This window comes from Lactuca sativa, chromosome 4 (genome assembly GCF_002870075.4).
Source record: "Lactuca sativa cultivar Salinas chromosome 4, Lsat_Salinas_v11, whole genome shotgun sequence".
In the NCBI taxonomy this organism is placed as follows: domain Eukaryota; kingdom Viridiplantae; phylum Streptophyta; class Magnoliopsida; order Asterales; family Asteraceae; genus Lactuca; species Lactuca sativa.
The window spans coordinates 27,651,732-27,677,390 of NC_056626.2; the positions used below are offsets into that span (position 1 = coordinate 27,651,732).

The window sequence follows — 25,659 nt, forward strand, 5'->3', positions numbered from 1 at the left end:
TTTGGCTAGAAATGGACTAGGAACATTACCCTAAGTTGTTTTTGAACTTATAAACTCGTTTTTGATGTGGTAATGTTCATGCTAATCCATTTTCAAAGATAATTGTCATTAGATTCATGTTTTGTATTAGTTTAAGGTTTAGACTAATTACATGAAAAAGTTTGATTTGAATTATCTTGTTCTTATGAGTTGCTTAGATTAATAGAAATGTTGAGTGAAATAGTTGTTTTCAATCCATTTTAATCTAAGAGTTGAGTATAAAATGTGTTTGTGTAACTTGTCCTCAAGTTACATGAAGAGTCACATTAAAGACTCATAAAATTCATAAGAGTTGGCAATGGTTACAAAATGAAGAGTCTTGTGTCATTGAATAACTTTTTATGACTCCATAACTTGTCCTCAAGTTATGGAAGTTCAAGAGTCACTTCATTAAAGAAAAATATGTAACCATAATTAAATCCATAAGTTATAAAATAAAGAAAAAGTTAGTCTTTTATTAGTTTAAAGTCTTCCATAACTTGTCCTCAAGTTATGGAACTTGAAGAGTTTTTGGATTAAAACTACTTTAAACACATAAGTTATGGAATTAATTAGTTTTGAATAGTTTCAAAACTTGCCCTCAAGTTTTGGAATTTGAAAAGTTTTCAAGTATGAATACTTTAATTCCAAGTTAGCCCTTAGAATTTTAAAAGTTAAAATTCAACCCTTATACTTTATAATATTATAAGTTAATAATATATATATGTATAAGAGTAAAGTCAGTCTAACCGCTAGTACGCCTCATTCACGAAGCCGGTCTATAAGGTGGGTATAAGGTTGTTGCCTATAAAATGGCAACTTAATGGGTGTCCACTCTCACCCACCGCTTGCTTGACTGGTGGAGGGTCGTTAGCCGAACGGGTTTGACAGGACTAGAATTCTCCCTTCATTAAAAGTATTAATGAAAAATACTAAGTAACTAAACTCTTAGTAATACCCAATCTTAGTTACTTAGGAAAAATGTGAATAAGGTGCTAATCCATGAAATTACACTTTACACTTTGTCTAAGTCGTTAGTGGAGCGTGTGTGGTTAACCGGCACACTAACTTGGACTTAACAAGGTAGGTAAAGGGTGACTTAATATTTATCATAGTATCGATGGAGCGTGTGTGGTTAACCGGCACATCGATTGAGGGGTAATTTATTAAGGGTACCAAGTGATTTGCATGGTTACTTCACACCTCGTTTTGTGATCCTCGGCATCCCAGTCACAAAACTTGGAGGGCACACTCGAGATTGAAACATGCCTTTGAAAAGTTCAATGAATCTCAAAGATCTAGGAGTTTCAAAACCAATTAAAACCTAATAATACATTTCGTTTATCTTGGTGGAAATTGGTGAATCGTCATTCACCTACCTTCAAATATTTTATAGCTTGGATTACGGCATACCTCTTCTAAGTTATAAAATAGTTTGTTGGGTCCTAGCCTTAATATTTCATATTGGGTGTCATATTAAGGACTTTAAATCAACTATCTTGAATATCTCCCAAAAGATGTCTGGTTTAGACACCTATGATCTTCCCAAATCTCTTGAAACAAGGTTTCCTAATGAAGATGATGTCCCATGGATATCATACTTCTTCACCTCTTCAAATTATTCTCCCTAACCCACAAGGTCTTGAAAATTTTAAGGTCACTCAGGCCCTATTGGCAAGGCAAGGTCTAGGTGTGGTCACATCTTGGAGATGTAGTCACATATTGACAAGCCGGGAGAGTTGGGTGTCAAAGTCTTGAGAAAGTTGGTGGTTCAACTACTTTCTAAGTCACATAGTGAGTTCTTTTGGAACACCTATGAAAAAGACTATGACAAGACCCTTAATGATCTTGTCTATTTGTTAAGATCAACTTCCTAAAACTTTATGGACATTGACAATGATGACATTGGATATCCAGTAAAGCATTCTCTTCCCAATGGAAAGGGATCGGCTATAGTCAACTCGGTTGACCAAATGGTAAAGAGAAAAGCTAAGTCTGTGATAGTCCTGTGTACCATTATCAAAGGGTCCATATGTTTGTATTGCCAAAGAAAGGGCATTGGTTGCGAAGCTGCCAAATTTACCTAAGGATGTTAAAGTCAATAAGTTTGACTCTACTTCAGGTAAATTCCACTATCTAACTCTGTTAAGTTTCTATTCTGAGATTCTTGATACATGATGTGACTGGGTCACATGGCGATGTTTTAAGAATCAAAGGAAAAAAATGAAGAAACTTAAAGAAAGAATATGCTGAATCTGATCGCGTAGATGGATTTCTATCGCATAGTTTGAAAAATCGGATTCTTGAGCTACTTCTTAGGAGTTATGAAATATTGCCTAGGAATAGATAACAACAAGTTTTCATATGGATTGTAAGGATAAGTTTTTCCGCAAAGTTTTAAAATAAAAGAAAAATTTTTTGATTTTATTTATTTTAAAATATCCTTACAATGGCTTTTGAGGAAAAATTGTTGCTTATATGATTCCATTAATGGCAAGAGTGGAAATATGAAATTGATTCTTTCATTTGTGGTAATGTCTAGATTTACCAAATAAAGAAAGATTCTCATCACCCAAGTTTCAATTGGACCAGAACTTGGAATCGTGCAAGTTATATAGCATGATGAATGAGAACTTTCAAGTTTTGGAAAAATTAAGACTAATTACTCGTTCACATGGATGTGTGAGTCAAGTAAAGGACTAAGGGATCGAGTACACATTCCTGTGCACTGGTCAAGTCCACCACATAAGATCGATAAGACTATTCGTCATAGTTTACTAAAGCTCAGTAAATATGATTATACTTACAGCTTAAGTGTAACTCTGAGACATTGGAAAATGGTTCCAATGTATGGCAGAGCGAATAAGAAGAATCAAATTAGGCAGAAGGATAAAAGTTTCTCAAATCTGAAAAGATGGGAGAGTACTTTAGTATCAGCTTTTGTGATCATCTTAATGATTAAGAAACCATAGCACAATTAGTTCTCTAAGGAAATCTTAGTGCATTCTTATGACTAAGAAGAGGGATCTTGAATTGTTGAAGTGGTTAAATCAAGAAGATGAGTCATACTTCGTTCCAATACAAGTCTTAGAGTCATACTCCAAGATTGTAACTTGAGTGACATGTCTCAAAGAAGGTTTAAAACACTTGTCAAATGTAAAAGTAAAAGTTTTCTACTCTTGTACATTTGAAATTGGTAAGTTGTGATGTTTTGGATAAAACAAAGACCAACTTAGGCCAATTGTGTGAAGTGTTTGTCTTGATTAGAATCCACACTATCTCTTGGATATTTGACAAGGGAGTCTTATAGGTCAAGAGGACAGTGGGAGTCTTAAAGGTCTTGAAAGTCTCAAGAACTAATCAAGAATAAAACCTGAAGTTCTTCACTAGCACACGACTTGAGGTTTACAACCTATCGTGTTGACATATTCTGTGCCCATTCCAGTTAAAGTTGGCTTTGCATATGAGTTCTTAGAGTTCTCAGTTGGTTGCACAACAACTTGGAAGCAATGGTAGGCCCTTGAGCTGCCAGGTGGCAAGAAGTTAAGATTGAGTTCAATCCATATGGTTTTGGATTTGTCATCATCCTTGTCTTGTGTCTATGGTTTTGACAATTCACATGGATAAGAACTCATACACCATAAAAATCTAAGTGTCATAAGGTTTCTCTCCGATTCATGAAAATGATGGTGAGGAAACACTTTCACTAAGTAGATTTTATCTAGATAGCAATTGTGATATTTGCATTCTCAAAGTCGTTAGTGGAGCGCGTGTGGTTAACCGGCACACTAATATGGACTTGTGAGAAGTGGCAAAAAGGTCTAACCATTATGATTACGGCATACCTCTTCATAATTGTTTAGACACACAAGTGTGCTATCTAAGGAAAGGTGTATGATTTTGATAAAGTTTTATCAAAACAATCTAGTATCAGAAATCTGAACTTTGGTAAGAAAGTCAATGAAGTATTGATTTCTAGAAGTCCAGCTGATTTCTGAGTACATGTCAAAGCTAGTGGGAGCATAAGTGTTATGCTAATAATCATCATGTTAGTGGGAGCATGATAATTAAGATAAGTATTGCAAGCTAGCAATGTTAATTATAGAAAACAAAAGTTTCAATTGGGAAAAAGTTGTTTTGCTATAATTAAGGGAGAGGAAATTATGCTTCATCTCAAATCTATAAGCTTAGATCGTGAGGTTTTAATCATTTAGTCAAGGATATATATATGAATTTCATGTTGGAATGGCTCAACATAAGGAAATTCTGTATATGGGTCCATTATTTGCGTTCTAAAATTCGATTATGATTACGGCATCCCTTTTCATAATCTGAATTATGAGAACTTGGCAAATTGAAATGGAAATGTTATAGCAAAAGACTGGTTTAGTCTTTATGTGAGACATCATGAATCGTGTCCCATATGCTTCGGATATAGGATCGATTACATGTGCTATAATCATCCGTTCTAAAATTTTCCAAATGCATGGGCATTAAGAAGGGAAAAGGTTTAGAACTGGATATGACTAAAAGAATTAAACAATTGTCGAGGACAATCTAAGGTTTACCAAAGATTGGTTACTCAAGGACAATTGGAAGTATAGTGATAATTCTGGAAGGACCATATTGACATAATCTGTAAGGAGGCAACTCTTGTTCAGAAGTGATAGTCAAAATGGAATCTGGAAATGTTTCAAAGTTAGAATTTTCAATCTGTGTAAGATTAAGGAAACTTAATGCAAGAAGGATGTTTCCAAGGAGTTGATCTCCTTTGGAATGCTCTGTAATGTTTGTTGTCAAGTCTTTCTGACTTTGTGCATAATCATTACAAGAGGATCAATGCATATAAGTTTAGAATCTGACAGATTCCAGTAAATGGCATGAATTTGGAATTCTTGCATTTGCAGTAAGGATTTGGGAGTGTGAAAAGAGAATCATTGAAGTTATGTTCAATGGATCTAGTTCACAAAGTAAAGATCATAGACAAACATAGTATGCATACTTAGTGTGTGGCATGACTAGTGTCTTGAAAAAAAACATAGTGTACATGCTTGGAGCATGGGACAACTATTGTTTTAAATTCAAGAATAAAGTTGATAGCTGAAACAGTGTACAATGAATAATGTGTAATCATATGGTGATAAATAAAAGGTGTTTTATTTATGTTCAAAGGGTTGATACCATATTGGATTCAATTATTATTGTGTTTCACTTTGCATGTTTTGACTTCCCGAATAAACTGGGTTATTCTTCCGGAATGACTAAGTTATTCAAACCATCCACAGTCAGTCATATTTTGGAAGTAGATATGAATTAAGACTGTCATGATGGGTTGTAGAGGTCTAAGGTGTTGGACAAGGCTACAACAATCATGAGTGCTCATAAGTTCTGAGTATTGGATTCAACCCGCGCTCATTGGAATCACTTCATGGATTTTATCACGAGTGATCATGAGACGATAATATCTTATATTCTTCAAACCTAGAGATATGAGTTGTTACTATGAGTTGATAGTACATTGATAGCACGAAAACGCATTTGGTAACTCGGTGCTATAAAACGTGCCTTTGTGTATGATTCAACAAGTAGTAGAACAAGCCATATGAGTCGAAGTTTATCCGTTCCTTTTACCTTCGGGATAAAAGTGATATCTGTGGGCCCCTCGATGATTTGATGATGACAAATGGAAGTGCTCGGCCGGGCCAGGACTGATTTGATTTGTTCAATTAGTCAGTCGTCATAAATCGGAAATCGGGAAACAACAAATGGACAGAGAGAATGATTATAATCCATGTCTCAGTCCATATGATATCTAGAATGGAGGAATATATGATCCCTTATCTAATGGACAAGTCACTGACAAAGGTCAGAGTTCATCTACAAGGTCAGAGTTCGACAGAAGCTTTTGAGAGCTACGATTGCCAGTTGGTTCCTGAAGTCATACGCAATAATAGTTTTAGACTTATCCAAGTGGGAGACTGTTGGATTAATGTCTAAGTCCATAACTATATTTGGTAAGACTTGACCCGACCCGGCATGGTCCATTTGGGTTGCATACCATCATGCACTTGAATGAGAGAAATAAGACACTTATGGTTATTAATATATTATAAGTTCTAGTATATTAATAATAAGAATAATACGATTATTTAATTAGTATTGATCAAGAATTAATCTAGGATTAATTAAGTGATCAAAAGAAGACTAATTAAATATATGGGTTGATTGTGTAAATCATCCATACTTGTATAGTGGGCTAATGCTCCATGGATAATCAAGTTGGGCTAAAACCCATAGGATGGTCCATGGATGCTCCATGGTGTATTTGTACCCATGGATCCAAGGAAATGGAAAGTCATGACAATTAGGGTTTGCCCTAATTGTAACACTATATAAGCATCATATTATTCACCAAAATCGGCACTAGTGGGTGTACTAGAAGGGCTAGCCGATTTCATGAAGTGTGGGTTTTCTCTCAAGTCATTCCAAGTGTTTTGATGATTGTGATTCCATTTGAGGTGTCACACTTGGGGCACTAGGCACTCTAGCTTCATGAAGACTTTCTTCTCCAAAGAGGTATGTATTCTATCTTTCTATAGTCATTGTTTTGTATGCTAGATTAGGATAATACCTTGGAAGTTCTTATTTGCATGTATAATAGAGAAAACATAGATCCAAGGTATTTAGGGTTGCATGTACACTTAGGAGTGTTAGAATGCTCAAAACCCAACAATAAGAACCTTCATACATTCCAGATTTACATTTTGAACTACCATCTAAAACACAAATCTATGTACGATTTTGTCAAACTCGTACTCTGAAGTGACAATATGGAGTCATGAACATAAGTTTCGGAGACCCATTTCGAATAGTTATTTCGTATTAAAAAACTCAATTTCCATCCCCTACATAACCTTAGGCGAACCAACCCACATACTTTCACTCACATTAAAACTGGTGTGATGGATGGTTTCCACGCTTGTTTTATGGCTATTGGATATGTGATATATTTTCCATGTTTGTATTGTTTCTTTAATATTGATAATGTTTCTGCATCTAAATTAATTGTTTTGTGTTCCCAAAAAAATACAGCTCCAGGCATCCATAGGTTGTTTGATGTCTGTCATCTTCATAAGTAGTGTTAGTCTAAGAGAGGACTACCTAAACACAATGCTCGTTGCATTTACTATTGATGGGAATGACCAAACCCTCTGTATAACATTTGGTCTAGATGTGGAAAATAATCTTGACCGTTGTACCTAGTTCATTATGAGGTTAAAGAAAATAATTAATCTCGAGCGTTACGTAGCGTGTTCGCGTCTAGACTCCAAAAATTGGCAATTAAGCACTTAATGCTTAATCCATGCTATCCAAACATAGATACAAGCTATCTAGGACCACTAGAATCATAAAGTCACGGACTTGGTGACTTTGCATGCCCCCAAAAGTCCCAATCTCAAGAAATATCAAGAAACTTCCATAAAGATGGCCATAACTCTTGCATGAACCCATTAAGACCTTCAAGATGGCAACTTTTCTGTCTTAGGGACTCAGATAGCACCAAGGGTGGTAACCTTAAGTCTAGAAACAGATTTGGACCACAAAAATCCATTGTTGGGACCAAAAAGGTCCAAAACACCATTACCGTAGATCTAAGCATACATGAGGCAAGTTTTGAGCTTTTTACCTCAAATGAGTACTAGATGATGATGATATCTCAGATCTTTAAGCTAAAGTTACACAAGTTCTTCACTAGCTTCTTCTTTCTCCTTCCAAGCTTCAAACCACCAAAATGGGCTTCACAAGATCAAAATCACACAAAGATGAGGAATGTTAGGGTTTCTAGGGTTTCTGAGTCAAAAGGCTAGTAAAGAGGTTGAGGTATGAGACATAATGTTCTTTATATAAGTCCCAAACCCTAAAAGTTAGGGTTTTCTTCAGCATGTGAACGCAACGCGTTCATCAAGGGAACGCCCTATGTTCGGGCTCCACCTCCAAAATCCCAAATTGGCAGAAATAATCCCTCATTCCTCCAAACTTAATAATTACAAGGTCCAAAAGCAATAATTCAACATATAAAGGACCAAAATGCAAATAATACCTAGACTGAGCGTTACAACATCTCTGTTCTCATGAAATTTATAAACTATTTCCCAAGGCTATTTCTGAATAGAACAATCTCGCACTTATTTAATATTATTTAGTTGTGAATAATGCCCAACACTTGTATTCTTCTTCAAGACAACAACTACTTCAACATCCATTTTACAAAGTTCCATACATTAAAATATTCTCATTCTTTTCAAATGTAGGATCCAAGTTGTGTATTTTGGCTTGTCTTTCAAAAAATATTATATAGAACAATCCAATCATGTGGATTCATTAAAGGTAGATTAGCAAAGGAGAATATGAATTCTTCAATGTTGCTTCCTTACAGTGCATTGAATTTAAAATTCACAAAACCATCTACTTCCACAACTTCACATTCTTTGACAACAAAAATCTACTTAAGGCTCCATACTTCGTATTGAGGCTGTAAGGTCACACCTTATAATATGATGAGTCAAACACTCTACACTATCGATTAGTGTCATCGTCTACAACATTAACAACACTGACGTATCGCTTATCAGCGTTGGTGCATAGCTTAATCATTCTATGTAATCTTTTGTATAGTAGGTAATGATATAGATAAATATATAATAGATAACAGATCCAATATCTTTGTGATAAGATCGGTTCTTAGTATAGATTAGACGTAATCCCTATAATCAACGGATATACTTGTATAGATTAGTATATATATATATATACAACATTAGGGTAAACCCTAATGTTGTGAACACGACTTGGTGTCATAATCGTCTTTGTGACAACCGCCATCTTTGTGAGGACAAAACCTCTTTCTTAGTGAAAGACACAATTTGGAGAACTCTCTGTGTCATTTAATTTCTATTCTTTATTTTCTTATATTAAGTTTTTCTTTTGTAATTATACTTGAAGTGTATCCAATCGATACAAACCTTCAAATGGTATCAGAGCGGGTTTGTGATACACTTAAGTAAACATGTCGAATCCCAAATCCTTTGGTTTTAACAAAATTCCTCCCTTTGATGAACATAATTTTGCTATGTGCAAAAGAAAGGAAACAGTTGTTCTTGAAACCATTGACTATGAGATGAGAAATATTGTTGAAAAATGTCCCCATGTTCCTATGTACCAAACCATTGCCAACAATATTCCCGTTGCCCCCTTAAAGAAAAATCCAGAGATGAGTTATGATGATAATGATAAAAGACTACTTGATATTGATTTTAAAGCCAATGCTGCTACTGGAAACTCTCTTCCATACCATGTGTATCATCTCGTAAAAAATTGTGAATCAACCTAAGAGATGATGGATATGCTGACAGTGGCTTATAAAGGCACCGTGGAAGTTCAGGCCACAACCATTAACAATCTGAATCGGAGATATGATCACGTCTTTGCTCAACAAGGTGAGACTTTAAGCCAAACTTTTAATAGGTTTAATTGTTTGGTTAATGATATGAGAAGGCTAGGGATCATCAAACATTCATCTCAATTGGTTCTAAAATTCCTCGATTCTCTTAGGAAAATTTGGGAACATCACGTTGATGTTCTCAAGAATGGTGAGAAGATCGATACTATGGATCTAAATTCCTTATTCAGTAATCTGCAAAATTATGAAGATACCAAAGCTCTTCATAAAGAAATCATGAAGGACTCGAATAAGGAAAATCTAGTTGCGATGTGTATCATAAAGAAGCAATGAAACACATCAGCGAATCAGATAACTCAGATCAAGGTGAAGGCAGTGATGAAGATCTCACCGATGAGCTTGTTTCCAACACTACGAAGAAAGTAGAGCAAACAGGGTTAGAAGAGCTCAGTTCAAGGGAAGGAAATCCACTTCCATGAAGAGAAACTCAGGCAATTGCTTTAATTATGGTAGCACTGACCATTTTGCTAGGGGTTGCAATGAGAAGAAAGAAGCCCGGAGTCCTGAAAACTATGAAGTCTTGTACAAAAAGCTGGTAGCTAACATGAAGAAGGAAAACATCTCTCTTCCTAAAGCCTTCATTGCAAAACAATAGGATCTTGAACAATAGGTAGAAGAAGAGGATACTTTTGAAGATGAGGGGCTGAAGGTCAAGGGTCTTATAGTTGTTATAAATGATTCCCCCGATGGCATATATGATGCTGATAGTTCTCACGCTGACACTGAATCAATACAAATTTAGGACAAACTTGATACTTAGACAGTGGAAGTTCTAGACACTTGACCGGTTATAAGTCCTTCTTAACAAATTTTGCAGAGAAGGATGGTCCAATGGTAACATTTGGTGAAAATAGTGGAAGAGCTATAACAGGTGTTGGAACCTTTGAATGCAGAATGATTAAGTTGAATGACATGCTTTATGTAGAAAGTCTGTAAGGCAACTTCATCTCCATCAGTCAATTTCGTAACAGTGGTTACAAGGTTCTTTTCAATCGTCATAAGGGAAAAGTGTTTGATTCTGGAAACAAAGTCGTACCTGATGCACTAAGGAACAACGACATTTTTATGGTTTTATGATTATTGGTTTAGACATTGATACTTTATTTTTGCTTCTTGCATTGTTATTCTTAAATTTTTGAACATACGTTTCTACAGTTTTAATTTATTTTTTGGTTTGTTTGCATTAAAATTTTCTTTTACCAAAGACGTATACATTGTACATACACATTTTACTACTAACATTGCCAATGTTCGTTCTTCTCTTTCCTCTGTATGTGTTAGGACCTTCAGTTTTCCTCTTAACATTGATCACAACTAATTAAGATCAGTGTGTCACTTGTTGAATGAATCACCCTCCTTGTAAGAGCTAGTTGACGCTGACTCTGCATCTTTTCTTCAATAACAACTGCTCTCTCACTGAAGTTGATGCTCATGCTGATGATATCAGATGGGGGATAATTATGCCACCAGGTGTTCTTTTGGATACATATCTCTTGTATCTTGAACAACCTATTTTTGTTTCAATGGGATGAGATGAAGTTAGGTAATATGGCATGCCTAACTTCCAGAGATGTTGTCACTGCAACTCCATCACCTCAAAGATCCAAAGGCATCTTCAACAAGATAGTGATCCCATATTATCTTCCTTCATAGAACTCAATGTGTGGAACCTTTGAGTTTTATCTTGATGACTCTCATAACTCAAAGCTTACAAAGATTGTATCCCTCTAACTCATTGGTTACAAAGATTGGTTCATATTCTTCTTTTGTTCTTTGTGAACATGAATCTTGGAATCAATCTGCAGATTCTCAATGATTAAAGGCATTCCCCCTCTTTTTTTTTTACTATGAATTGTGTTGTTTTTTGTGTGATATGGTTGATCTTGTTTTTTCTCTTTTGCAGCTGAAATTTCAAGTGGTAGATATCTTATAAAATGGAAGTGCATTAATGACCATTCAATTCCAAAGATTTGATGAAACGAGTCTTTATTACCTTTCTAAAAAAGTTGCACATATTTCGTTGTTTAAACTATTTTCTTGTTTGGCTAACTCTTTTGTTTGTATTCTTATATTGTTTATTCTTTTGTATCATTTTAAAAAAAATGAATCTGACGGTGGAAATTCTAAGCCTAGTATGCAACTTTTGACACATTATCATCCCTAGAAGCATGCTGCTCCATGTGACTAAATCTCTAAGTTTCTCATCAGCAAGACCATCTGTTGATAACATTGAGTCACCCACTCACGCTAACTGTCTAGCATTGTCTACACTTTAAATGTGAGATTGTCTGGCCCTAATTAGAAAAATTATCTTAAGGCTTGGGTGTTTATTTTTCCTGGTTAATCACCTCTCACCTGACCTTTTCCTTGGAAGCATGCTTGCCGTATGCATCAAGTCTCATGTTATGCTGAAACATTGAACAAAACCGAATGGCTTACCCTGATTACATAGTCATTAGCATAATAGATACTTGTTAGGTCCTTAAATGACAAAGGCTTGTTCATGTCCATGACCTCCTAATCTGAGATAAGACATGGTACCATTATGAATTAAAAGTGAATCTTTGATTCTAGATGCAACTTACTCTATGATACGGAAGCTTAAACCAATTTTTGTTGATGAGTTAAACTGTTAGTGATTCACGCTGATTTCAACTCAACATGACAGAAACAATCCATTCTCTCATTTATGTTCTTAATAAAACTTAATGATTTACTATGATATACCACACATTAATGAAAGTTTGAAACTCTGTGCTGATGGTTAGTCTATGTACCATAGGCTATCATACGTACCAATCCATTCTTACCCTTACATTCTTCTTTAAAGTTTTATGATTCAGCGTAATGTACCATACGGTGATGAGAGCTTGACAAATATGTGTCGATGGGTATATCATTGTTTGTGATATCTTACATACACCTATCCTCTTTTGCTATTTTTTTCTAATAAAATTGATTTATGATTCAGTGTATGAAACTACACGCTGATGAGATCTCGAAATACTATGTCAATGAATGATAGTTTAAACCCACACTATCAGGAGACATCATAAACTGAACGTTTCAAGGCACTTGGTGATCGCCTATACCGATGTTCATCACCGTCGATGACATGTCACTTGTTTTAATGGTAACTTTTTGGATGAGAACTGAAAGATCCACCATTATCTTGGGATATGAGATTTTTACGACGAATGTATCTTTATTCATGATTACGTAAAAAGGAAGAATTATTTTTGGTATATATTGGGAATTCTTAATTCTAGGTCATGTTTACAAGCCATTCAAGCAATTGACCCCCTATATATATATATATATATATATATATATATATATATATATATATATATATATATATATATATATATATATCTCAAAAAGACTCCAAATCATCATATTTCTCAAAGCTTTCACCATGTTAAAGACCTTGTACGAGTTTGCTCCTAGCGCTAACGTGATCAAAGGTCCTCATGCTCCTGACTCTACCATCATCATTCAATAGACAAATGTGGCATTCTCAAATGAAACCCAAAACTGTTCGTGAAATCAGGAATCGAAGATTTTGTCAACTATGTCAAGAGCGGTCCTCTTCGATATGCATTCATCGACTTCCCGAACCCTTTCTACCCTAAACAAATATGTGAGTTTTCCTATTACTGCAAGGATGCAAAAGTGGATTAAAATTCCCTATATGGTTGAATCCTCAGATTCTGAAGAGGATGATGATATTGATGATGCTGATAATGAAGAACATAATGATGATGAGGATGATGATAATGATGATGCTGGTGATGAAGAAGATAATGATGATGATCTAATAACTAGAAATAAAGAAGGAGCTGATGATGAAGTAGATATTGAAAAAGATGAAGAAGAATCAACCGTTGATATGGGAGAAGATCTTGCATAGGGAATATATTCTCCTCCAAGGTTGAACAAGCACATTCATTTTTCAATTACCTCCTCATCCTCTTCCTCTATAGATAATGCTGCACAACATAGATCAACTCCTCCGTTTGTGGAAACTGTTGAGATAATGAATCAATATGTCAATTCTCCAAAGCCAATGTCTCATCCTCCTCCTCAAGATGAGACCGTTCCTATCATGACTGCTGCCTTTCATCAAGATAATCAGGAAGAATCCATCTCTAATTTTCAATCTACTATGCTCTCCCAACTTTCTATAATTGTACACATTACTCAATCTATGGATAAAAGGTTGAGTAAAGTTAAAAGAGATGTTGCTAAAATGAAGCGACTTATGGCTTTGGACGAAGATGATGATATGATTGTTGATGACACTCCACCAAATTCTCCAGGTGAGCTCTTCCTCATCTACCTCCATCAACAAATCTTCCTCTTCCACCACCTTTTAACTCTCCTCCCCAATCTGATGTTGCAAAAAAAGGGGGAGAATAATCAAGGGGATCATCAGTCAATGCAAATGCAGGTGATGATTGTACAAACTCCATCTTAGCTTGAGATGACTGGGAGAGTTGAAGTTGAAGCTGATCCTCTAAAGCAGATTGATGTTGCTGATATTTCAGACGCTGATCAGCCCATTCCAGACATTGGTGATCATTCATAGACCAATGATTATGAAGGGTTTCTTGATCTTGGTCTCATGTAACAGGTTGTTGTTTCTGCTGTTCCTTTAAATATTTTCTACCCTGGATCTTGCTTTGAGAGGGAGACTTCTCAAGAGGTTCCTCAAGGAGCTGATAGTGACATTGACTCTGACAATGATGATGTTGCGCCAAGGGCATTCCTTCTTGCGCCAAGTATATCCCTCTTGCACCATGGGGAGTCCCTCTTACGCCATGAAGAAGCCTTGTTGCGCCATGTAGGTTCTTGTTGCGCCAAGCATGTCCTTGTTGTGCCAATGAAATTGATGTTGCTACAACCTAAATTTTATTGCGCCACATACTTGATGCTTGTTGTGCCATCCTTGCACATGATGGGCTAACATGATTCTTGTTGCACCATCATGGTGCAAAATGGGTCATTTTGGTCCCTTGATGAGCCATGATATCCCTGATGAGCCAAAGATGCTATGAAGTCCTCTATAATGCTCAAGATCGTTCACGGATGCTCAAAAGTTGGTATCGCTCAAGGATACACCATGTTGTGCCACCATGATGGATGTTGGGCCATTAGTGTTCATGATGCGCCACTTGTACATCATGATGCTCCACTATGGCAGAAGGTGCTCCATTATATTTGTTGCTGATGCTCATGGGTTGTATGACATGGAAGAATGTTCTAGAAGATGTTGTATGGAAGAATATGATTGGTTGCTACATTTCATGGGCCTATAAGCCAATGGGTTTAGCCTGTTAAGGTTTTAGGTCTGGTCCTTCAAGTATAAATAGGGATGCATGTTAGGTCATTTTGTATCTTGAAATCTAGATTGATAGGCGAATCTCTGTATAATTGTACTTGTAGCCTATGTTTGAGAGTTCTAAAATAAAGAATACTCATCTCCTGTTCATGGACGTATGTCATCTTGACCGAACCATGTAAATATTGTGTCTTGTATGCTTATAGTTTTGCTAGTTATCCGCTTTACTTCCTAACAACACAAGAATTTGCAAAAAAAATTTATGAAACTATATACGAAAGCTCGAAATAGTCAAGGACGCAAAGGTACATTTTTGAAATAGACAAACACAAACAATTTGATCTTCAAAAAATACACAACCTGAAACGAACATTGTGAGTCTCTTATGTGAATGCAAAATGACTATGTCAATATGCTTATAAGCTAGACCTTCACTAGGATTTATCATCTGTTTTGGATATATGAGATGATCTGAGTGCCAATTCATATGTCAAAACGTTCTTCTTTGAATAGAACAATCTTTGAAGTCTCGCTCAAATCGGTACGTAGGTCATTAGCAAATTAGGCACCTTGTTTCCTCTATTCTTGTATCCATTTAAATATCACTTACATTCCGTCTATAATTTATAACGGGATACATCTTTGTCGATGGAGTAAGTAACATCCTATTGCTAAATTAGTTTTTTATTTCCTCTTTTTGCTTATTGCTAATTCTTCGGTGTTTCCAACAGTTTTTTATAGTGGGAAATATCCATGGTCGCAAGTATATTATCAATTCATACGACCATATATATTACAGCCTTCACAAAGTTATATTAGTATAGTTAATACAGTTTTGTAATAATCTTAATACACTAGGTAAGTAGATAGTTATTTTTAGAAAAATTAATATTATAATAATAATAATAAACGTAGAATGTTTCGAGTCAAGCCAACATAATCCTACTGCTTTCGACTAAACTAGTTCTAACATGTTATGTCAAATATCTATAACTCTATCAACGAAATATGTACTGAAGCTAATACTAGGACATTGACTATGTTGGATCCATAAATATAAGGAATGGTCCCTGCATTGTTTAGCCATATGCTGGGTAAATTAATGGTCCCTGCATTGTGGACCCATAGACCATAGTGCATAGTGGGCAAATCGTCCATCTTAGGTTGGCAACCGTGCACCATTTTTTAAGCTATTAGCATCCCCATCATTGGTTTTCAATTACCGCTTTTCTCTTATTTAATTAATGTATTTTTATTCATGTTATGCCCATTCTTCTTAATGTATTATGATTTAATACATAAGAAATAAGAAGTATTATTTTCTATAAAATAGTAATAAAAAATCATGCCGATACATTAACACTAAGAATAATATTGAAAATGTTTTAAATCAATTAATATAAAATTTTAGATCATTTTTGGTCACTTAACTTTTGGTTTTGTATTTATTTGGTCACTTAACTCTTTTTAAAATTTAAAAATTCATTAAACTTTTGGCTTTGTGTTTATTTCGTCACTTAACTTTTGGTTTGATCACATTTAGTCATCTAACTTTTAAAATTGTATTCATTTAGTCACTTAAACTTTTGAATTTTCAAAAGTTTAGTGACTAAATGAGCACAATTTTAAAAATTATGTGACTAAATAAATACAAATCCAAAATTTAAGTGACCAAACAAAAAGTCAAGTGACTAAATGAGCACAAAGTCAAAAGTTTGATGACCTTTTAAAACTTAAAAAGAGTTAAGTGACCAAATAAGCACAAAATAAAAAGTTAAACGATTAAAAATGACCTAAACCTTTAATATAAATTTCTTTGTTAGTTTAATACATATTAAATATGGTAAGTCAATAACAAAAATCACAATATTTATTATTTAAATTTTTATTTTTAGTTTTATAAAACGCCAAAAGATTTTGTCAAAATTTTATTTTTACCCTCTATTTATAAATACTACTATTTTTACCAAAAAATAAGTTTTATTTATTTTTGCTTAAAGATTTAATAGTATAAAAGTTATAAATTGAATAAATAAATAAAGAGATGAGTTTCTAAAGATATTTCAATCGAATAAGGTCATTTAATGTTCTCATCTACCGGATTCCCGCAACATTATTTCATTTGATCCCCGGCCATTTACTCTTCTAATTAACCTTCACCTTCCCCTTCCCCTTCCCCTTCCCCTTCCCTTTAATTACTGATACAGCCTCTCCCTTTCACTTCAGTCATCACTTCTTTCCTCATCATATTTCTCTTTAGATCTTCTCCATACTTTTATCTTCCTCACAATGCTGCAGTCTGCAAAAAGGTCCTATGCCTATCTCAGCAACTATGTCAAGCTTATCCTCATAGCCATAATCATTACTATATGTATTCAAGAACTCATCAAGAAAGCCCCATACCACCTTCTGAATCATCATCATTCGCTCATCTACACACTAACTTTCTCTTTGCTACCCATCTCCATTCTCGCATTCTACTTCGTGAACAAGCCTCGGACAATCTACCTGGTTGACTTCGCTTGTTTCAAGCCCCCATCTATACTCCGTGTGCCTTATGCCACTGCGCTTGAACATGGCCAAATCATCTTGGCCTCACAACCTAAGAGCCTTAAATTCCAACTTATGATCTTAGAAAGATCGGGTTTGGGAGAGGAAACATGTTTACCACATCCATTACATTATCTACCATCGAAACCTAATATGATGGATGCTAGAGATGAGACCGAGTTGGTCATCTTCTCAGCCATGGACTCTTTGTTTCAGCAAACTGGGATTGATCCTAAAGACATCGATATTTTGATTGTAAACTGCAGCCTCTTTGCACCCACTCCTTCGATTTCAGCCATGGTGGTTAACAAGTATAAGATGAGAAGTAACATCAAGAGTTATAACTTATCAGGAATGGGGTGTAGCGCAGGGTTGATATCGATAGATTTTGCGAAAAACCTACTCCAAGTCCACCCTGAATCATATGCGGTTGTGATTAGTACTGAGATTCTTTCCCCGAATTCGTACATGGGTGTAGAGAGATCCATGCTCCTTCCGAACTGTCTCTTCAGAATGGGAGGAGCAGCCATTCTGTTGACCAACAAAAGGTCACACCGGAGAGATGCAAAGTACGTACTCTTGCATGTGGTTAGGACCCACAAAGGGTCTGACGATAAATCATATCGTTGTGTCTCACAAGAAGAAGATAAAGAGGGTCATGTCGGTATAGCGCTAAACCTAGATCTCATGGTGATCGCTGGCAATTCTTTGAAGTCGAACATAAGCACCATGGGGCCATTGGTTCTTCCAGCATCGGAGCAACTCTTGTTTCTTTTCAATTTCTTGGGGAGAAAGTTCCTTAAGCTTAATCTTAAACCCTACATTCCCGACTTCAAAAAGGCATTCGATCATTTCTGCATTCACGCAGGTGGTCGTGCGGTTATTGATGAGCTTCAGAAGAGCCTTAGGCTGACGTCAGAGCATGTTGAAGCCTCAAGGATGACGTTGCACCGTTTCGGAAACACATCGTCTTCGTCATTGTGGTACGAGATAGGTTATATGGAAGCAAAAGGGAAAATGAAGAAAGGAGATAGAGTCTGGCAAATAGGGTTTGGGAGTGGGTTTAAATGCAACAGTGCAGTTTGGAAATGTAACAGAGAAATCGAAGCTACAAAATATAGTGCATGGGCTGACTGCATCCATAGGTATCCAGTAAACGAGCCAGAAGGTGGGAAGCTCTAAGCGAGGGTCAAGTATGTCCTTTCAATTTTAATGTGTGATATGTATGCTATTTCTTACCTTAAATAAAAAAGTTTCACGTGCTTCATATGTAATCCAAGAGACCACGTAAAAATCAACAATTTTTTTTTAAATATTATTGGCATATAATTAAGGATGCCCTTTTAACCCATTAAACACTTAATCACTACTTTATTGAATGATTATTCAACAATCATTCAGCTTTACTCTATATCATCACTCATACTCCATTCAACTCTTATACTATTTGTATTATGGAAGCTCTAAGAATTATTCTCTGATATCATTGCAAGTGGAAGTGTTATTCGCTAATATCATTACAAATGGAAGTGTATTTTTGTATAGTAATTTTTTGTCTTCATATTTTAACAAAACAACCACAACCACCACGAATAAAAGCCTGGAAACTTGCCGGAACGACTTTTGTGACATGTAGCATCACCAATAAATATTTAGGAATACTTTATTACTCGAGAGAATAATTTAAGATGATTTAATTGTCTCAACCAAATAAAAATCATGTGCACCTATTTATTGGTAAGGGTGTTGAATATGGGCAACACCCATAGGGCGTTCTTAGGCGTTATAATGCACAAACACCGGCCCCCTTCACGGTTTTTGGGCGTTATACGACTGTCGTTACTTCCCGTTGCCACCACCATCTTCGTTTAACGACGTTTCTTTCTTTTTATCTAAAAACGCCTGTGTTGGCGTTACCCACACCTACCACCCTAACCCTAAGTAGTAATTATTAGCATGTTCCAGATGTTTCGTTTAACAATGTAGATATAATTGTTCATCTCTTAAGAGTCGAGATGTCATCTACTTCCATCTATTTAAATACTTGGAGATTATATGTTTAAGTTTTTATATTATTATTACAATTAGACGAATATTCGCACGTTATGTAGAATAAAATTATATAATTAACATTTGATAAGTACATATTGAAAATAATTATGTATTGAGGTTAAACTATGAAATAAAAGTTTCTTATACTAATTGTTGTATAAAATTGTAATAATTTTGAACCATATTATAACATATATTAAAATCATTTTAATTTGCTGCAGCTACTTGCCGCCGACGCGTAAATAAAATTAAATACAATTCTTTATTTAATATTACTTTTAAAGTTATGATTAATTAATTTAGAAATTATTTGTAATTTAAAAGGTAATGTTATATTAATTATTATTATTTTTAATTAATTAAAAATTATATTGTAACACTCCGAGTTCAGAGGTGCAAGTTCAAGGTTCTTAGTGTAAAGAAGGAAGGTCGACTCGGTGAGTCGATGGATAGACTCGGCGAGTCGAGTCGCGGTCCTGGTCAAGTGTTAAATGACCAACTCGGCGAGTCGGCGGCTGGACTCGGCAAGTTGGTGCTGAAAAGAGAAAACCCTAATCACGTAAAGTTTGCAACCTTATGTGAGGGTTAGGCTGTAGAGGAATGGATCTATGGATTGGAGTCCCTGCATGGCTTGAAAAGCCTCTGTTTGGAATGAGAACTAAAGAGACTCGACGAGTCACATGGGTGCACTCGACGAGTTGTATGAATATGTGCATGGACTCGGTAAGTTGGAAGAACAACTCGACGAGTCTGTTGAAGATTTCCTGGGACTCGGCGAGTCTGGTCGTGGAAACCTAGCCTTTTCTGGTTGAGCCGAGAATCGGTGAGTCGAGGGACGACTCGGTGAGTTGAGCAGGATGGGACTCTATGATCGTTGGACTCGACGAGTCTTGGGGTGACTCGGCGAGTTGAGTCGTGTTCTAAGAGTTTTCAGAGCATAGGGACCCGACGAGTCAGTAGGTTGACTCGACGAGTAAAGTCAGTCAGGAAATTTGACTTTGACTTTGACCAAGAGTTGACCAGTTGACTTCTAGGGGTATTTTGGTAATTATTGGTATTTATTGGATTTGGTTATTTGGTAATGTTCGGTGGTGGAGTTCGTGTCGGTGGTCGGAGCACAGTGATCTTATTCTTCAGCCGGCAGTTGCAGGTGAGTTATTCTCACTATATCAACAGGGTCTAAGGCACCAAGGCCGGCCCTTTATCGGATGGAAATCCAGGTAGTTGTTTGTTATGTTATTGCTTTGTTATGTTTGCATCCTGGTAGTTAGGATGGTGTATGTTAGAGACCTGGTTAGGGTCGGTATCCTGGTTTATAGGATGATGCTATGGTAGTGAGCGGTTAGGTCAAAATCCTGATAAGGATGTGCTATGTATGTGATCTGCTAAGAGCGGTTTGATTAGTTGTGAATTGATATATGAGTATATGTTTATGTGCACATGGTTGTTGGACTGGGGTTGGGTTGAGGCGGGTCCTTCTTTGCGCTATAGGCCAACATACCAGGGCGGACCGATTATCCCGAAGGCCCAGCGAGCGGTCCGGATAGACTGTAGGCCCCAAGAGGGCGGACCAGACGTGCCGAGGCTCGGAAAGTGGACCAGGCCGACTGAAGGCCCGGTGCGGGCGGACCAGTCATACTGTAGACTTAGAGAGTGAACCAGGTGGATTGAAGGCCCGGTGCGGGCAGACCAATCACACTGTAGACTCGATGTATATGGCTAGACTCGGAGGGTGGACCAGGTGGACTGTAGGCCCGGTGCGGCGGACCAGTCACACAGTAAACCCGAAGTGCATGGTTGTTCTGTTTTGTTATGATATGACATGTTATGTGTATGGTATATGTGGTTGGTATTTTGGGGGTATCTCACTAAGCTTTCGGGCTTACAGTTGTGGTTTAACGTTTTAGGTACTTCATGAGACCGTGGCAAGGCGAAGGCGTGATCGTACCGTTCCTCATGTTTATGTTTTATGATATGGTTCTGAGAATACTCTGATAACAAATGTATTGAAAACCTTTTTGTAATAAATTAATGAAATTAGGTTGTTTTTGAAAAGTTTAAATTGGTTGAAATTTTTAGAGCGTTACATATATATTTGGAAACTTTTCAATTAACATAAAATTAGTTTTGGATCTTATTTTTATTTAAATTGAAATATCATTTTAGTTTTACATTTAAAACATTTAAATGTTTTAAACTATTCTAAAAATAGTAATTGTATATTTTGAAGTTTATTTGATATTTTGATTTATATATTGGATTTAACATACTATTTAAATTAATATTTTCAGTATATTATATTTATAATTGTAACATCTTAAAAATCACAATAAAAATTTTCATTTTAATTAAAGTAAAATCATTGTTTTCAACCAAAACCCAAGAAACCAATGTCAAGTACAAATATTCCAAAATCAATGTATCATAATAACTCCAAAATATGTCGTTGAAGGATGTGTATGATCACGCATTTGTTTTTCCCCTATCGTTTGATGTACCTGAAACATAAAACTTAAACTGTAAGCCAAAGTTTAGTGAGTTCCCCAAAATATCACCACACAAACATATAATATAGCATGCATACTGGTAAGGGTAAGAATCGGTTCGATTTTTTGGTTTTTCGGTTTCCACGAATCAGTTTCCTCGGTTTGAAATTTTTTTTGGTCAAATTTGAAAACCGAACCAAATCGAATTTAATTTCTCTAGACCAAACCGAAAACTGAATTCTAATTTGGTTTGGTTCGGTTTGAAAACCGAGGAAACCAAATATAAACTTAAAAAAATTTCAAATATAAATTAAAATGTTTTTAACATAGAAACCTGAAGTTGCAAAAAGAAATATCTAAAGTTTCATTACAAAATGATCCAAAAAGTAAATGAGTTAAAATGATTTTTACTTTATTATTAATAATTTTATTTAATATAAAATATAAAATATATTTTTTAATTAGCTAATTTATGAAATTCGGTTTTTTCAGTTCGGTTTGGTTTAAACATCATGAGACCGAAACTCGAACCAAAAACCAAATTCACAATTCGGTTTGGTCTTGAATCGAATCGAAAACCAAATTTAAATATGGTTCGGTTTGAAATCGATTTCGGTTCGATTTATTTTTCGGGTTTTTTGGTTTCGGACCAAATAATTCTCACCCCTACATAATGGGCCCATAGACATTGGGCTAGATTACCCTTGAGCCCACAACATAAATCTGACTTGCCTTTCTAGCCCATAGCTCATGTCTGGATTGCTCCTGAGCCCACAACATAAGTCTGGCTTGCCTTTCTGGCCCACATCTTATGTCTGGCTTGCTCCCGAGTTTGTTGGTTTCCGCATAGAGTTGTATTGCCTCAACCCAACCATACTATGTCGACATATACAACAGATGAGCATATAACTAGCAAACAGATAATCATGCAGATCTAACAAATCACAACAGCATATCAGTATCCTATATACCAGGATACATAACAGAATGGGCCTACATTGGTGCCTTTGACCCACAAATACAATGAGGAAACTCACCTTACAATCCGATAAGATAGCAGAAAAAAATGTTGATCCAAAATGTCAACTCTACAGGTCACCTATATAGAAAACATTGACCTAGATTCAATTCACAACTCAAAATACCCAAAATGCTCCTAGGTCAAACTTGGTCCAAATTATGGTTAAAGGTCAAAAGTCAAAAAGTCAAAGATTCCTTATGGGATGTGTACGCCCTACGTACTCCTCTCTACAACCAATGTATAGGGTGCCTTTCCAAACCACAAGCTCAAACCCCAGGACGCGCAACGTACTTTTGTTACGCCCAACTTACTTGAGCTGAATCTAAACTTTTCCATTAAACTCTTATTTCGTTGAGACAAAGCACCAAACTTCATATATGGATATCACTGGATGTCTTAATGGATAAAGTCTCTTACTTTATCCATTTGCATGCATTCATGAGGGTAAAAACTCAAATCCTTGGTCCAAAACTCCTAAACTCTTGTATGGCTTAATGAGAGTGTCCACGTGACATCCTCATTTTTACAGCCAGAATAGACCGATTTCGTTTATGCTTTTATAATAAAATCAGAGTAATCTTCAAAGAAAAGTGTTGCGGAAATTGTTCCCAAAGACAAAATAGGACAAAAATTTATCAAAGCATTTCTTAAAGAAATGTATTTTCATTACATTACAAAACTCGGGATGTCATCTTCGATACATAACAAAAGCATAAACATGACATCATGGCCACAAAAATTGGCCTCAAAACATCATAGGCCTTACAACATTCTATTCATTTTTCTATAAATCCATAATCTATCGTCAGATCATCAAACTATGCTTTTGCCACTACTTGTAATACAAGAAACTGAGTGGCTCAGGCCGGGGAGCCTGGTGAGCATATAGTGTTTTCAAGCCACAATAATAAGTTTATTATTTATTTTCATCAAATCATTAACCCGATTACCCGTTCGCGTAATCCTCACTTTACGTCCCTAAAGCATCTATTCTAAGGGACCTAGTCTAAGGATTTTTGTTGGAGTGACAACACTGCTTAGGGGATTCCTCAGCAGTACATGTCAAATAAGGCAACCATGGGGGGATGGAGTGCGTCTGGTGAACACTTAGTTCAAAAACACCTATAGGTTGTGAGCCTGCTAACGTTACACTGGATTGCCTAGAAAAGTCTATGGTTGTAATCTATACTCCGCTAGATGACTAGATCATCTTCAACATCGAGGCCTCTCATCATTTTATCATACATCAACTATTTCATCTACCCATGTTCTACCCAACATATTTGTAGATATAAAATACATACACTATCCAGATCTGAAAAACAAAGTTTACATCTTTCATCCAGCATAACTTTCGAAGCATAAAATACATATACAATCTAGATCTGAAGAAAAGCTTAGATCTGAGGTGAGAAAGTGTAGATCTAAAGGAAAAAGTTTCAGATCTGAAAGAAAAGTTTAGATCTGAAAGATAAAGTTCAGATCTAAAAAGAAAGAATCATAAATATTTCATCCAACAAACATCTCAGGTAAACAGATAACACACACACACACACACACATATATATATATATATATATATATATATATATATATATATACACACACACACACACATAGCACATACTTTTTATAAAATACTTCATATTTATGTGTAATATGAAAGTGACTATACACTCACCTGATAAGGGGTGATTCGTACAACACTTTGCTTCTTAAAATGATCTTCTTTGATGAAACCGCGAGGTTTGCTTGAAAACCGCTCTATACGCGGGCAGAGTTTCAAACCGAAAAACTTTTTTTTCTCGGAGACTTAGGGCTCTCCAAGGCTTTCTTCTAGAGCCATAAAGGTTTCCTAGGCTTCACGGGGTTGGGATAGGCTAGAGAGAGAGTATAGAGAAAAAGAGAAGGTGAAATGGTGTGGAAAACTGGTCTCCCTCGCACCCCTATTTATAGGTGCGAGGCTTCGCACTATGCTAGGCGTAGTTCCGAAGTACGCTGGGCGTACACCGAAGTCGTACAACACATGTCCAAAATGTGTAGGTGCGACATGGAGGCTTCTAGACCGAGGAAAATTCAATCCGCGGGGCGTACTTCGGTACGCTGGACGTACCCCTCGAACCAGGTTCGAGATTTCCCACTCCAACTTCAAAAATTCATATCTTTCGCACACGAGCTTTGTTTTCTATGTTCTTTATATCCACACGCAGGTGAGACCATACTCTACAACTTTCGTTTAGACTCCGTTGGCTAATTTTGAATCTATTTTTAAAGTTACATTATTAACAGGCCGGGACAATAAAGTTCGTTAAAAATTCATAACTTCCTCATCCGACGCTCGTTTTCGTCTGTATTTTTTACCGTTTAATTACTATTAACGAGACCATCTATTCTCATTTAGGTTGTGTCGGCCAAAAATGGATCGATCTAACATTTGAATTTCGGGTTGTGCACTGCTGATCCGAAACTTAGAAAAATCATAACTTCCTCATACGAAGTCAGATTTAGGCGTTCTTTTTATGCACGTTCTCGGTTTAACGAACACTATGACTTTTGTATAGATCGCTAATTCTAAAAAGTCCTCTATCGTAAATTCACTATTTACGTCACGCAGTGGCGTGCCGGTTCTGTCGCGAAACTCAACATGTGATAACTTCTTCGTTATAAC

The 25,659-nt window shown here is 36.0% G+C and overlaps 1 protein-coding gene across 1 annotated transcript; it reads left to right on the plus strand.

Annotated features, from left to right (window-relative positions):
• The first annotated feature begins 17,038 nt into the window (after nucleotides 1-17,038).
• On the plus strand, nucleotides 17,039-18,706 carry LOC111894462 (3-ketoacyl-CoA synthase 5). Its single transcript, XM_023890539.3, has one exon. The coding sequence runs from the start codon at nucleotides 17,172-17,174 to the stop codon at nucleotides 18,612-18,614; it is 1,443 nt and encodes a 480-aa protein (XP_023746307.1). The 5' UTR covers nucleotides 17,039-17,171; the 3' UTR covers nucleotides 18,615-18,706.
• The last annotated feature ends 6,953 nt before the right edge of the window (nucleotides 18,707-25,659 follow it).